The sequence below is a fragment of the Pundamilia nyererei genome, unplaced genomic scaffold (genome assembly GCF_000239375.1).
Source record: "Pundamilia nyererei isolate P.nyererei 1_Seehausen unplaced genomic scaffold, PunNye1.0 scaffold00059, whole genome shotgun sequence".
NCBI lineage: Eukaryota > Metazoa > Chordata > Actinopteri > Cichliformes > Cichlidae > Pundamilia > Pundamilia nyererei.
The window spans coordinates 2,412,767-2,427,274 of NW_005187460.1; the positions used below are offsets into that span (position 1 = coordinate 2,412,767).

Genomic DNA, 14,508 nt, shown 5'->3' on the forward strand with positions numbered 1-14,508 from the left:
AGACCATAAATAGCATTTGTATTTTCTGTTGTACAGTTCATTTGCTGTTATGGATAAAAAGTCGTTTTTTGTTTCAAAATAGCTGATAACTATTTGCTGATAGCTGCGAACAAATATAATTCTATAAAGTGGTTCTATATAGTGTGTAACTATTAATATAGAGCGCTATTAAATTTATTGCTAATGCAATCATATGGCACACTGACTTCTGAGGAAATTTTAGATGGCACTCGTCATCAGAAAGGTTGCCTACCACTGCTGTAGAGTGAACACCACCTGCCGTCTTGGGAATCCTACCTGTTTTGAAAGCATACACACCTGGCAGGTAAAGCACAGCATCCACTGCTGTGGCTCCTTTGTAGGAACATGAAAGCACCACTGTTCTGTCACAATTCCTACAGAGACAAACTGGATCTATTGATCCATTAGCCCTGTGGTCTTGTGGCAAATTCACTGTGGATGATTGGCTTAGCCAAAAAAAAAAAAAAAACCCTCCAAAAAACCACTGTTGTATTTGATGTGTGTATAACCTTGAGCCTATCTGTAGGCTCCATCTCTGTAACCAGTGCTCCAGTAGCAAGGTTAGCACAGATGCTATAATCAGAGACGTGTCCCTGGCTCATACTCTACAGTTTCTGGGTCATCCCTCAGCCCTCTGAGAGGGCCTCATGCACATGAGCTACAGAGGGAGACAGAGAGAGGCTGGGAGTGAGAGAGAGAAAGGTATTTATAGAAAAATGGGGCTTCGCTGTACCTTTTCTCGCAAAGAACCATTTCAGGACCAAGTGTGCATGTCCCAGTTTCCTGATCGTCAGCCACAGGGTTTGTACTGAGGCTGCTTCACCCAGGATGGAGAACCTGACTTTCAGACACTCTCCCTTCTCCTCCAGCCTCCACCACCACTGCCTCAGATTGCTACTTCTCTGAGAACAGGGGGAGGCACTGGCCTACGTAATCTCCAAATGTGACCTCTCAGGTACACTTGATTTACTTACGTGGGTAGAAGCCTTTGGAGGTAGTGAGCTCAGGTGAGGAGCAGCGTGAGGGTGTCCTGGGACACTCTTTGGCTGCATCGGCCCCCAAGCTGGGGGTGAAGATAGGCTGGCTGGAACGTGCCCTGCCGCAAGCCGGGCAAGGATGAGGCGTTTCCTGAGCAGAAAGGGCCGCTTCTCCCTGCGCCAGAGCAAGTCGGGAACTCGGAGTGCCTCCAAAGATTTCTGTAAGTCTATTTCTCAGAATGATAATTATTTTTATGCTATTCCCGAGGTGTTTCATCTAGTGGAAGTCAGATAAAGAGGGAAGCTTTAAAAGGACCTGGAGCTCAGATGTGTATCTGTGTCACAAGCCGGAGAGAAGAGGACAAGAAAGTCTCGATAGTGCCGCTTATGTTCTTGCAGGGAGAGAAGATTACGATTCACATCTCAGTAGTAGCGATTTTCCAGTCTGTTTTAAAGCCTTAATCAGCTACTGTTTGTTTCTGAGATCAAACTCTGTGGGTTTTTGAGTCTGTATATATGTATTGTATTCACCGCCCTGAATATTCATCCCTGTGCTCTGGTAAGATCTGTTTTTTTATGTCTTGTTTTGAAGTAGAGTCTGACATTTTCAGATTACTTTACAAAGGCTTGCAGAGAATTTGAGCTTTTTAATTAGTCTTTTTTCTTTCTTTCTTTTCTTTTCTGTGTCTTTACAAGACGAATCATTTGCAAGAAGAAAAACAATTCTTTGGTGCTGGTTGTTGCGATTGGTAAATATTTTTTAATGTGTTTTCCTTTCCGGTTTTCTGCCTTGGGATCATGATGTCATAATTTATATTTTTCATGGAGTAGCAGCACTGGCTTGACTTGTTTGATCAAATAACTTGCATCTAAGTTTTCAATCTTGGCCACATACATGACAACTATGTACAAATTAGCTGGTTCTAATAAGCAACACTGTAATACAAATACAAATATGGATGCTGCAAAAGACAAGAACATAGACAAAGATTTTGGAACAAAATAAAAGCATCTACACGTAAAGTCAAAGTGCACTAAACAGTCCCAATAATGTCCTACATATATCTTCGATGCATTCGGATGGCTGTGGAAGACGAGTGATTCTACTGGGAGACCTACAGCGGCTTAATGAGGCCAGTGACCAGGGGAAGGCCGCTGGTTTGACATGTGGGCTAGATAGCAGCAGGCATAAATAACCTCCTTTGGTTTATTAAAAGTCAATCTTTCTAAAACAGAGAGAGTGCCTTGAAATTTTGCAGTTTCATTAAATAGACCAGTGCACCTGCTGCTACAGCTACAAGCAGCTCCATATCTCAGTTGGCCCATTTAAACAGTCGGTTTGACCTCTATTCTACAGCTCGCAACCACCTCCACTGTATTAGGAGCTTGGACCAGATTAGCAATGCTCTTTTTTTTAATGCTTTCAGAACATGCGATAAGCAGTAAAGCAGAGATGATTTCACCCCTTCGTAAAGTGCCTATTGATATAACCATCTTTGAGTCTGAGGCTTTGCTCTGTTAATACCTAATTCCGCCCAAGAAATGTATAAATGAGCTATTTCTTTGCGTCTCTCCAAGTTTTATTTCTCTCTCTGTTATCCAGACCTCGGCCTCCCAGCCACCAATCAGAACTGGCCAGAGGCATTTGGCTTCCGACTTGGAGGCACTGGGCCCAGCTATATCCTGTCTGTTGTAGAAGGCAGTAGTGCCTACCTGGCTGGCCTACAGCCCGGTGACCAGGTGGTGGACATAGAGGGCCAGGATGTGACCAACCTCAGCACACCGGCGCTGATCGCTTTGGCTCAGACCCTCAAGACGGTCCCACCGAGCATCGGGGTGGTGTCACGGATTGAACAGGTCAGCTGAAAGTCAATAACCCACATTCAGCTCTACAATGGTGAAGACGGTGCAAAGGTGGCAAACTTTATTCATTTTTTGCCCTCTCAGATCGACATCAACCCAGGCCCAGATGGCCGTTTTGGCTTCACCATTGTGGGAGACAGCCCCCTAATGGTTGAGGACTGCATGCCTAATGGTCCAGCTGGCCGCAGTGGCCTCAAGGCAGGGGACTATGTCATGGAGGTCAACGGCATTCCAGTGAAGCACCACGAAACAGCAGCCGCCATGATAAAAGCAGCTCAGGGACGACCTCTGCGTTTGGGTGTGCTCAGCATGGCACGTCGACCCAAGCGGCTGAGCAGCAGCATGAGGGTGCTGTCACAGAGCGGTGATAGCGTCAGGGAGAGCCGGGCCCACAAGGCCATGGAGTTCAATAAAAAAGTAATTTTCTATCATTTTTCTGCATGTTTTGAATTGAAACTTAACATATTTAATGATGCCTTTTTTTCTTTCTCTGTCAGGTGGAGGAAGTGTTAGGAGAGGAGCCAGATGTGAAGGAACAGCTGTTTGAGGTGCTAAAGCAGTACGCTGCTGAGAGGGATGTGGAGAGCCTGGCTGAGGCCCTGCCTGATATTCTGATCACCGAGGAGCATCAGCAACTGATTGACAGTGTCAGGTAGCTATTCATTCACCCAGATATGCAATCAGAGAGAGACTTGGGGGTAAAACAAGCCTGACTAAATGCCATGTGCATCTTTCAAGAAGATTGGCTTCAATGATTTACTTCTTCTTATGCAGTGATTAACAACACTTTCTCAGAAAAACGGGAGTTTCTTAAAACTGTTCCTCCCGTACTTAGATGTCCCTGGAATACCAATGAGGGGGAGACTCACAGTGCAACACAGTTCTGATCATTTTTACATCTGGTTTCAGACCAAAGCCAAACCTGATATGATATTTAGTATTTAGACTTGGATTATAATCATCTCTTTCACTACTCCAAGCTGTATAAAATGCAAGCTCACGTACTCACATTTTATAGTCTTTACATTGGTTCCAATATGTTTCAGGAAATTCTTGTATTTACATACAGAGCACTAAACAGCCAGTTTTTTTTCTTATCTCAGCTTCTTACAAAATACACTGCTGCTCGCTGTCTTCACAGGCTCAGAATTTGTTAGTTGTTCCCCAGTTTACGGCGAATTTTATTGAATCATTATTATTCAGTTATTTTTAAAAGACCTGTTTATTTCATCGTGTCTTACGGTGCCTTTTTATTGGCTATTATGGCACTTCATTTTCTTATTTATTTTATTGTTATTGTGAACAGTGCTGTGTGACTGCTGTACCCTGCCTCTTGCTTGCTCATTCAGCATTTTACTGTGTCAGGGACACGTCAAAACCACACATAAATAAGTTTCTTTTATGTCTAACACTGCTCTTGGGTGCTTGAATGTCACTCTTCTGTTTCCCCCCCACCTCAGGTATAGTATGCAAAAAGCGTATGATTAGAAGTGTGACCGCCGAATATTGCATTTCTTCCTTCTCAGCAATCATTGGAAAATCAAAACCCAAAACACAACACAGCTGCACACGCTTGCATTTCCGCTCTCTCTGTCTTTTCTGCTCACTTCACTCTCACTCTGGTTTTTTCTCGCTTGGTCTCTTTCTTTCCCACATCTCCCTGTCAGCTGTGATGCACTCTTTGATACACGCACCAGTTTTTTGTGTGGATCACATTACTGGATGCTCTTTATTCCCTCCTCTGCATACAGCTCTTAGCTGCTACAGCCAGTTTGCTGCCGGTGGATGAGATTTTGCACACATAGTAACACACAGTGAAACATGCAGATGCTCAATCTCCATCCACACAGTCGTGGCTTTGAAGTTCCATACTGGGAGACATTATGAGTTGCTGTCTCAGGTGAGTACCGAACAATTTGTCACGATTAATTTTCAGAGCGTTTTCAGCATGTAACTGGTCATTGAGTTTGCCTTCCTTGGCATCTGTCGTGTGTGGTCATTTCTGATTGGTCATCAAGTAAACTGCACTGCTGTTAAAGCACTCTGTAACAAGTCGGCTGTCATAATCAATTAGTGATGAGTTTTCCCTGTGCCTCTTCTTTTTTTTTTTTGGTGACGAATCTGTTCTACCTGCAGCTAAAAAACAAAGCTGCTGTCCAGCCGTCTCAGTTTCATTTGAACACATATGTCTGTCTCACAGCACTGATGGCTCATTTCCATCCTTAGAAAGCTGCCTGGGAAAAACAAATGGTTTGCAATGTTTGTTGTCCACAGGAGAGCCATCAATTATGCATTAGCTGCACCCATAGAGGACTGAGGACTGTTGAGCTGTTTTTCTCACTTTCAGCAATAACTCTAACAATAATTGTCTGAGTCTGTCTTTAAAAAAATCAACTCTACCTTCTTTTACCCACAATTCCATACTGTGGTGCTGAATCAGGAATGCTATAACCTTGAAAGGATTTGATGTACATGTGCTACGTTCCACGCTTTTGTCTTTGTGTCTGCCTGTTATGTTGCCTACAGCTAAAAAAAAAAGATTTGGAAGGGTTTTTTTGAGTTTGTAGTCTCAAGAAAGGCTAAAAATAAACTTTATATTCCACATTTAGAAGAAAGGTCTTTATGTTTCAGCTGAATCTTTAGTTTGTCTGTGGTGGGAGCCGTATGGAGTTGTGCTTCCAGGAGCTGTGCCTCAGGCGTTGTGTTGGTCGATGTAAACAGTTTCTGTGGACAATGAAATTCGTAATATGAATGCAATCTCTTCTTAGCTAATTTTGCTCAGACTTTCATGGTTCCCCATGAAAAAGCCCTCTGACTGCAGTTTATAGGCTTGACTTTCCAGTGAGCATCTTTTATTAAAACCATGAGGTTTACATTGCTCGTTTTGAGAGAAAAATCTCCAGATTAGAACAAGGTCCACAAAATTGAGTGCATGATCCCCTCACAATGAATTGTCATAATTTCAGCTATTTGCTTGTGACCTTTCTTATAACTTCAGATGCATTTTGGTGCCAACTAGTAAACTGTGTTCCCCATTTATTGCATTTAACTTATCAGCATGACGGAGCTATTCAGAGCTGTTACCCTAGCCTGAATTTGCTGATACTGAATGCCTTTTTTGTCTCATTAAGTATACTGATTGTGCTATAACTCCTAATCGCAGTGATCTGAAAAGCTGTACTGGGAATCCAAGCCGCTGACTAAGGAATTAAGATGCCCGACAGCAAGATATACGATTATTAGTGTGCTCCGTCATGAGCCTGGTGCCTGTGTCGTCGTTCTGAGCACAGAGAATCAAGTGTTTGCTCTCCTTCTGCCACCCAATCTGCCGGTCTGTGTCCCTCAATCACTGTTACTTACTACGACAGCCCTCACACACTCATGCACATGCATTTACACACGAATGTGAGAACACTCCACCCACCCACTGATAATGAGGGGTCTGTGTCAGAGGATCTGAGGTGTGCTTAACAGCTCATGAAACTATTTCTTTTGTCCGCCTTGTGAAAACTTGACCAGCTGGGCCACACGCTGCTCAGTCTGCCTCTGTCCCCATCGCTGATTCGCTTCCCCTCCTCCCAAAGGATGTGTTCTATTTTTAAGCAGCCTACTTCTTTTAATAAAGTCTCTCTTAGGTTTCTGGCGCACTTGCCGGTGTCAATTCTTAAATGCTGTAAAGCCCAGGGGTCAGCAAGTGCTTAACAATTGAAATTAGCGACAAGCTGGGAGTACCTATTAGCTCTTTTGTTCATGTGGCTGTGCAGTGTTTTGATAACTTGTGAGTATAGTGAAGTGTCAGCCTTTGTCTGACACTGCATCCATATATAGACTTCAAAGGTGTGAATTAATTAGACTTTCACATCCTTTTGTGTTTGAGTGCCAAAATGTTTTCAGCTTCTGCTTTATGAATCAGTCTTTTCTGGTAGTTTTTGCACCAGTTTGGATACATTTCCTACCTAGCATACATGTAATGAATAGGGATGAATAACACAGTCACAACTGCCAAACTTCCTGCATGTTCACTTATGCACATTACGGTTTCATTGTGCTGACCTGCCTATGAAATTCCACTGGGGCTCCACACTCTTCTCCACTTCTCTCCTCTCTCCCTCCTCACTTACTCCTCTGTTCTTGTCATTCTTTCTTTCCTCCACTGAGGGAAGAGAAGATTTGTCACTCACTACCTCTCACTGCTGAATGATGGACAAGTCAATACTGAGGATTATCCTTTAACCGAGACCAAGAAGACAACCCTGTGTTGACCTCGAGCCTTTGCTTCTGTCTTTTGGTGCCTGTGGAGGACGAGGATAAAGGATGGGAAGGCACAAAGAGTGCTCCCCCAAACATGAAGTTGGAGAAGAGCTAATGATGCTGCCTGAGGATGTTTTGGAGGTGTGGAAGGATTTAAACCACAGCCACTCTTATAGATTGCTCCCTCCCTCTCTCTCATTTGGTCTCGTTCTTCATCTGGCTGCTTTCCGAGCCTGCAGCAGGCACCTTTGAGATCCAGGACACCTTTGCGTTTCTCATCTTTCTCTCCTTTCTCCTTTGTCCGGGAGAGTTGTTTGTTCAAAACTAGATGGGGACTAACTGAGACAGAGGGAAGGCATTTGCATTGCTTAACTGAGCTCAGACACTTCCTCAAAGCCCTGAAGAGCCATGGGAAGGGATAGGAGCCTTTCCAGACACTTTCGGTATGGCACTTTTTGTTTGATCTCAGAACAGTGTTCACTGTGCTTTGTGTTGTTGTGCTGAGCTGTATGTGAAGTTGCTGGAGCGCTGCTGCGCAACTATATCTGGTGGGCTTGTTATCAAGGTGTGTAATGATGATCAATTTTACACTTTGTGTTAGCATGTGAAAATGTCAAAACTAGAAATATCAGATTCCAGCTGGGATGAGAAAACCTCTAGATTTTAGCAAAACTCAGTTTGACATCTCCCAACAACCACTTTCGCATTTTCTTTTGGAGGCTTTTTAATTTCACTCTTTATTTTAACTTTATTTTATTTTAACTTCACCGTGTCACATAGTGTGATTCCTGTTTGCAGATTCATACTTGGCCCAGCTGTTAAATTAGCTGATCAGAAGTGGGTCTGATGATGATGATGATAATAATGGTTTTCTTGCACTGAGTTTCCCAGCTGATTGCAATTGTCACTCATCCCTCTGTGCATCATGTCCTTGATCCACCCCTCCCTCAGACCTAATTATAGATTTATCTCGCCCTCCTTATAATTGAGGGCATCCCAAGGCCTACATCCAGCTTCACTGGAGGGAAGCTTTGAAGTTTCTGCTCACTTGTTTTGGCTAGGCTAAACTTTTTTTCTTTTTTTTTTACAAGTAGAAGTTTCTTTGACGTAGGTCGGATCGTTTCAGCGGAGTTACAGTACAGGGATGTAGAGAGGGAGTAGAGGTGATGACAGCAAAAGAAACCAATAACTGACAGAATGAAATGTGATAAACGTGTAAAAACTGGCCCCATTCTGTTTTGTATTTCCCCCCAACTCCGTTTGTCCGGGGAACCATGGTGATGTATGACTGTTTTTCAGGAAAGTTGAATGGCCTACATAGGGTGTAAGCGCAGAACATACAACTTCATTCCCAATAGTTATATGACCCTGGCCTAGAAAGAGCTCTAGTTTTCTGCCTTCTTTCTTTCCTAGTCTCATGACACTATCAGATTTTACAGCTCATGTCTTCATATCAGTCTCTTTTCCGTTTTTTGCCGTTACTTCATCAGCTCCTGCTTGTCTGTCTTTCCTTTTCTTCCTACTTTTTCTTTCGTTGTCACTCACTCTGGCTTTCTGCTGGCTTGGATGGATACTGTTTTGTCTTATGTATTGCTGTTTATAACTGGAGCATGGTCCTTGGAATAGCAGTACCAAGCAATCTGGTGTTACAGAAGAACACATTGCTGCCCTCCAGGGAAGAGTTGACTTTTTGCTGCATGAATACACAGTGCACTTAATCATTGTCACCCTCATACACACCTTTTTGGGTTCATAATTAACATGAATTTAGGTGGATGAAGCATTACCTATGGAAGAATTTTTGTCACTGATAACACTGAGGAGGTTGTCCCAACATGCTACAGAAAGCAGTAAAAGGGAAAGGGAAGGTTTAGAAGATGGTAGTGAGACCTGCTATGATGTATGGTTTGGAGGTGGTGGCACTAAAAGAAAACAGGTAGGGAGAGTTGAAGATGCTAGGACATTTTATTGGGTCTGTCCAGGAGAGAACAGGAATAGAAATGAGTACATCAGAGGGACAGCTCAGGTAGTGTGACTTGGAGACAACGTTAAAGAGGCAAGGGTGAGATGGTTTGGACAAATACACAGGAGGGATAGTGAATATATTGGACAAATGATGTTGAATAGAGACCTGCCAGGCAGGAGGAAACAGGAAGACCTTATGGTTGTGGTGAAAGTGGACATGTATTTACTACAGTCTTTGAATCTTTTGTAAAGACTCTGTATTTCAGCTACATTTTCCAGATGAGCCTCAACACAAGTCTTCAACAATGTTCTGTGCATTAATAAACACTGTATCTGTGAAGTATGTGAAGAGAGCTTCTTTTGATAAAGTTAATGTGGGCCCGTGATTGCACCATGGGGAACGCCACTTGACATACTACACTGTTTGGTTACATGAAAAACCAATTATCTGATAGTCACTGAAGCAACTTTACCACCTCAACTCACTCACTCACTCATGTTTCCATTTTTCCCTGATGATGGGTGTAACTGACAGTTATAAATCAGTTTTTGACATCAGTGAATAGGAAAAAAATGTGCAGCATTGCTTTATCTAGTGTGTCTTTCTTCAGTGAAACAAAGAAGGTTTGCATAAGAGTGACTATAATTAAGTGCATTGTGTATTCATGGGTTTGGTCTTATGTCAGTGAGACTGCAAGCATCCAGACTGCTTTTCCATTATTCAAGTTAAGGGAAAATACCTGATGATGCTGCGAGTCTGTCCATGGCTGGGTTAGACCACGAGAGTCATTAAGTGTTAATGAGGTTGAAAAACATACAGCGAATCAGCAGTTAGTTCCCATATGTATTTGTGAGTGTGTTTGAGTCAAGGTGGAATAATTTCTGTACCAGGAGACACTGTGGAAAAGCAAACTGTAATTTTGCAGTGCTTCTGGCTTTGTGCTCTTTGAGTTATGCTTGTAATATACGTACAAGTGTACTGCAGGTTTGTTCTTGTATAAATGTAATAAACCGTATGAAAGCTGCAGGTGCAACCAGTAAGCAAAATAAATGTCACAAGTCTTACCAACAGTACAAAACTAGAGACTGTATTAAACTGAGTGTTTTGTTCTTGTGGATGATGAGCACTGGATGTTGGTAGTGGTTTAACATACAGCTTGGGAGTGCATGACCTCATTTATAGAAGTTTTAAAAGTCTCAGTCTGTATTTTTGGAACACCTGTGCATAGCTGGGTTTTGGATACCGATCAATGTGCAGTGTTCCAGGTTGGTTTTAATTAAAGCTATGGTCTGGTGTATATAAGTGTGCACTTGTAAAAACCTTTAAGTTTAAGTGAGTCATAACTTTGTGTTAATAATTCTCTAGAGAGTGAATATCTATATTCCCTCAGCTTTGCATCTTAAGATATTGGTATGAAGGCAACACACTACATAAGCAAGGATTTTTAAGAAACTACAAAACTGAGAATAATCTAATCTTTGCCTCCTAACGATATTCCCAAATGTACCTCTAAAATCACTGTGACAGCTTTGAAATCCAAAGTGCGCCGCTGAGCCTTATTGGGATTTAAATCAGAATTTATGCTGTGTACATGGAGCCACACTGGAACTGGTGCACTCTGGAAAAAAAACAAAGCACTCTTTCCTGCTCTGCAACAGTGGAAGCACCCAGGAGATTCACGGTGAAGTTAGAGAGATAGAGAGAGTTGTGTTGAGAATCGAGGGAGCATCATTTTGTAGGCAGGATGGGGAGGAAGATATGCAAAAGAGAAAAGGTGGCGAGGAGGTGCACGCGTATGTGTAACAGAGGAGCGCCCTATATTTAAAGAAGGAGCACACGATAGAACACTTTCCAAAACAGTTATTGGCAATATTTCTTCCATTTCTAGGTCACTTCTGTTGCTTTGTTATGCAATTTTCTTGTTCTTGCAGATAGTTGGCCAAATATAAACCAGCAGACAGCACTAAGACTGCAAGAGAGTTTAATGGGACCAGACATTTCAAGCAATCTAAAAAGATCAGTGGCAAATGTCAGGTTTGGGTGTGAGTAGAAACCGTAAGAAAATGGTTCTTTATCAGTGTTTAAAGCTGATGCTAAAGATCTTAACCCTTCAAAGCCTGAACCATGAAATAATTGTGAGAAAATTCAAATCTTTGGAAAATACCGGTAGGGTGTTCTTCTGACAAATTAAGAAAATAATTTCCATATATCATAAATATATTTGCTATATTTGGCTAATTTCTTTAGCAGTGTATTGCTTAAAAATGTATTGTGCAGTTTGGAAAAAATCAGGTTCATGATGTAGGCATTAAAGGGAGAAATTTGTATCAAATAAATAGCAGCAAGTTTTTTGATGCACGCAAAGCTTCTGAGAGGTTGTGCATCTGAAATACGAGCTCTCTTTGGCTTGATTCATTATTTGAAAAAGAAATTACAACTCTGTTTTGTTATTTTTAATCTCTGTGCATGAAACATACAAAAGATCGGGGGGAACTGGGTGCACTACCCTCATAACACACCCTTTAACACACTAAATTTAATGGCAACTTGATGTGAGGGTTTGCTTTTCCTTTAAGAAGAAAAAAACCCACATTTGGAGTAGATGATGGGAGGGCAAAATAACAGTAGTAGGGGGGGGAATGAAGTGCTTTCTCCCAGAGGTGGCTCTGGCACTGAGCTTCCTCACATTTCGTATATTAGCAGTGAGCTGTCACTGATACTGAACACTTTTACCTGCAGCCGCTAATGTGACAGGATCACACAACAAAGCTCGTCTCTCTCTTTCATTCTCTCACTCACATGCAAACTCTCACGAAAATCACACACACACACACTCAGATGTTGGACCAGTTCTTTCTGCTTGCCTCGACACTCCCATGAGATGATACGGATTGAACTATTTTTAAGCCAATTAAGTGGATCCTGCTGTTGGAGCAATACGTAATCAGAACAAGAATCCCTCTGCAGTTTTGATACCTCGGACAACAGATGTTTTGAGACATTAGTATAAAGAATATGATTTTTGTTTGGAAGGTATAGGGTGAAATACTGCTTGTTTTTATTATATATGATACTGATCTCTTGTACAAATGTAAAAAAAAAAAAGATTGCTGGGTACTGACTGAACACAAGAGAAGCTGAACTGGAAACTGCTCCTCCTTTGCTGTAAAAGCTTATCCAGTCTCTCTGGGGTTTGTTCTGATCCCACAATGTTTGTCAGGATCTTCATTCCCAAGAAGCACCGGGAGCGTTTTGACGAAGTGGTTTCCCAAAGCCTGATGAGCCGGCTGAAGGGGCGCAGCTTTAGTGACCCCAGCCGCAGCCACCTTCGCCGTAGCCGAAGCGAAGATCACCCCGAACGCCTTCTTGTCTCCACCCGCGCCAGCTCAGTGCCACGCACCCACGCAGAGGAAGGTGTGGTACCCCCTGCCCGAGGCATGCGCAAGACCACGTCACTCATAGCTGGCCACTCCAGTGGCACCACCGCAAACTGCAGGTCTGTGTTAAGTAACAATGATTTTGGTTTTCCTTAAAGTTTATTTAGAGCAAAAAGATAGAGGTGCACAAGTCCCACCTCTGCAAAAATAATGACCAGTATAAGAAATTTGGATTTTTTCTGCTAACAGTTAATCAGTTCCAGAGTGTGCTGGCTTCAGCTACACAGTGTATGTCATTTTTAGTCTTCAAGATGCCAGTTTCTTTAAATAACTGTCTATCCTCCTATGTTTGATCACTGCACCTTTCCAAAAAAACCCCCCCAAAACTGACTGAACAGCCGTCTCTGTGTAAGCAGGGAATTTATTTAAACTGGAACATGTAGGATTTCAGTGAAAAATAGACCCTTAAGTGGTAAAACCAGTGGCGACATAAACCTATTAGGACAGTCACGCCTGCTCTCTTTTCCTGCAGTGATGCCGTTTTTCATCATGAATTGACGTCACTCGCTTTTCCACTCATATAAACTCATTTAAAGATTTAATGCTGAGAGGTGTTTGAAAAACACCTTTAAACATGATTTAAGCACCCTTTCACCTTCTGCTAAAGTTATGGGAGTAAACCGCCACAAGACACTCCCGATCTCCTCGTTATACAGCTCCCTGGGGACAGATTGTCCATATTTAAGTAGGCTTGTTCATGCAGGATGCGAATTTAAAGTAGTGTGCTGAATATGGAAGTCTGCTCAGCTTCTTTCAGAAAAGGCAGACGAACTATGTTTAACTATGTTATGTGACTCAAGGCTACATTCACTGAGCTTGACAATTAATGAACTTTACCCCATTTATTGTAACAGTTTCTGTCCACTGGATGTTATTATAATGATGTTTAAAAGTTTAAGAGGGCTTTCTTGTAACCTGTTTTCTAATATTTACTACAGTCGTGCTGATTTAGCCCCTGAATGTGATAGATTATTTCAGGTGACCTGCTTTTCTTTTACAACAAAGGAGCTCTGAGTATGGTTGTTAACTGAAGCTTAAATTTGCTTCTTTAGGACAGTGAGAGTTTGCAAGGGCAACATGAGTTTTGGCTTCACTCTCAGAGGCCATGCTCCAGTGTGGATTGACTCCGTGATCCCTGGTAAGAATGAAGCAGATAATGGACTTCAATAAGAACGCCATATAGGTAAACTGTCTGTCATTCCTTCTCTGTTCTTCAGGAAGTCCTGCAGACAAAGCCGGTCTAAAACCAGGAGACCGCATCCTGTTTCTCAATGGACTGGACATGAGGTTGAACTGCATAAACTGCACATATTCTTTGCATGTTTTTGCATAAAACAGTGCAAATCCTAAAGCAATTTGCTTGTAAAGAAATAAAAAAGAAGAAAAGTGATAGGAAGTTAGCATAAACATGTTGTTATGGTCCCACTGTTAAAGATATTTTTTTCATTTGTAAAATTTGGAGCCTTTGAATATATTACAAGACTGAAGTAAGACAAAATATGACAAGAAAGTACCCCCCAAAGCAACTTTTCATTCATTGGTTACTGGTTATTTGGATGACATAAGTAGTAGTGACATCACTAAATATTAAGTTCTAGCTTTTCTACTAAATAACTGGTAGAAATGCCTTTGACATCCTGGATACCATCTGTCCGCCTGCAGGACCTCCTCCCATGAAAAGGTAGTGTCCATGCTGCAGGGAAGCGGTGCCATGCCCACACTGGTAGTGGAGGATGGGCCGCCTACATTTACCCTTGCAGAGCAGGACCTTGCAGGAGGCGGCGTTCCTACAGAACGGGCCCGCTCTCCTGTGCTCAGCTCCCTCCAGTGGGTGGCAGAGATTCTGCCTCCCAGTATCAGGGTTCAGGGTCGCACCTTTGGGCAGCAGTTGGAGCACCTGCTGACCATTCAGGAGAGATACACAATCTGCAAAGCATTGGAGAACTTCTTCCAGCATAGGTAAGCAAAGCACAGGGAGAAAAGGAGAGTATGG

General features: G+C 42.4%; 1 protein-coding gene across 4 annotated transcripts in view; it reads left to right on the top strand.

Moving 5' to 3' along the window:
• Positions 1-741: 741 nt before the first annotated feature.
• grid2ipa (glutamate receptor, ionotropic, delta 2 (Grid2) interacting protein, a) overlaps positions 742-14,508 on the top strand; it is a 35,284-nt gene continuing 21,517 nt past the window's right edge. For 3 of the 4 annotated variants that reach the window (XM_005734624.1, XM_005734625.1, XM_005734626.1), the window contains exons 1-8: positions 742-1,219; positions 2,602-2,855; positions 2,946-3,278; positions 3,359-3,513; positions 12,299-12,574; positions 13,568-13,653; positions 13,733-13,802; positions 14,178-14,474. In XM_005734624.1, coding sequence (XP_005734681.1) covers positions 1,138-1,219; positions 2,602-2,855; positions 2,946-3,278; positions 3,359-3,513; positions 12,299-12,574; positions 13,568-13,653; positions 13,733-13,802; positions 14,178-14,474 — 1,553 coding nt within the window. In that variant the 5' untranslated portion in view covers positions 742-1,137. Of the gene's footprint in view, positions 1,220-2,601; positions 2,856-2,945; positions 3,279-3,358; positions 3,514-7,018; positions 7,556-12,298; positions 12,575-13,567; positions 13,654-13,732; positions 13,803-14,177; positions 14,475-14,508 lie in introns of those variants that run through there. The other variant, XM_005734627.1, reaches the window with a different exon arrangement.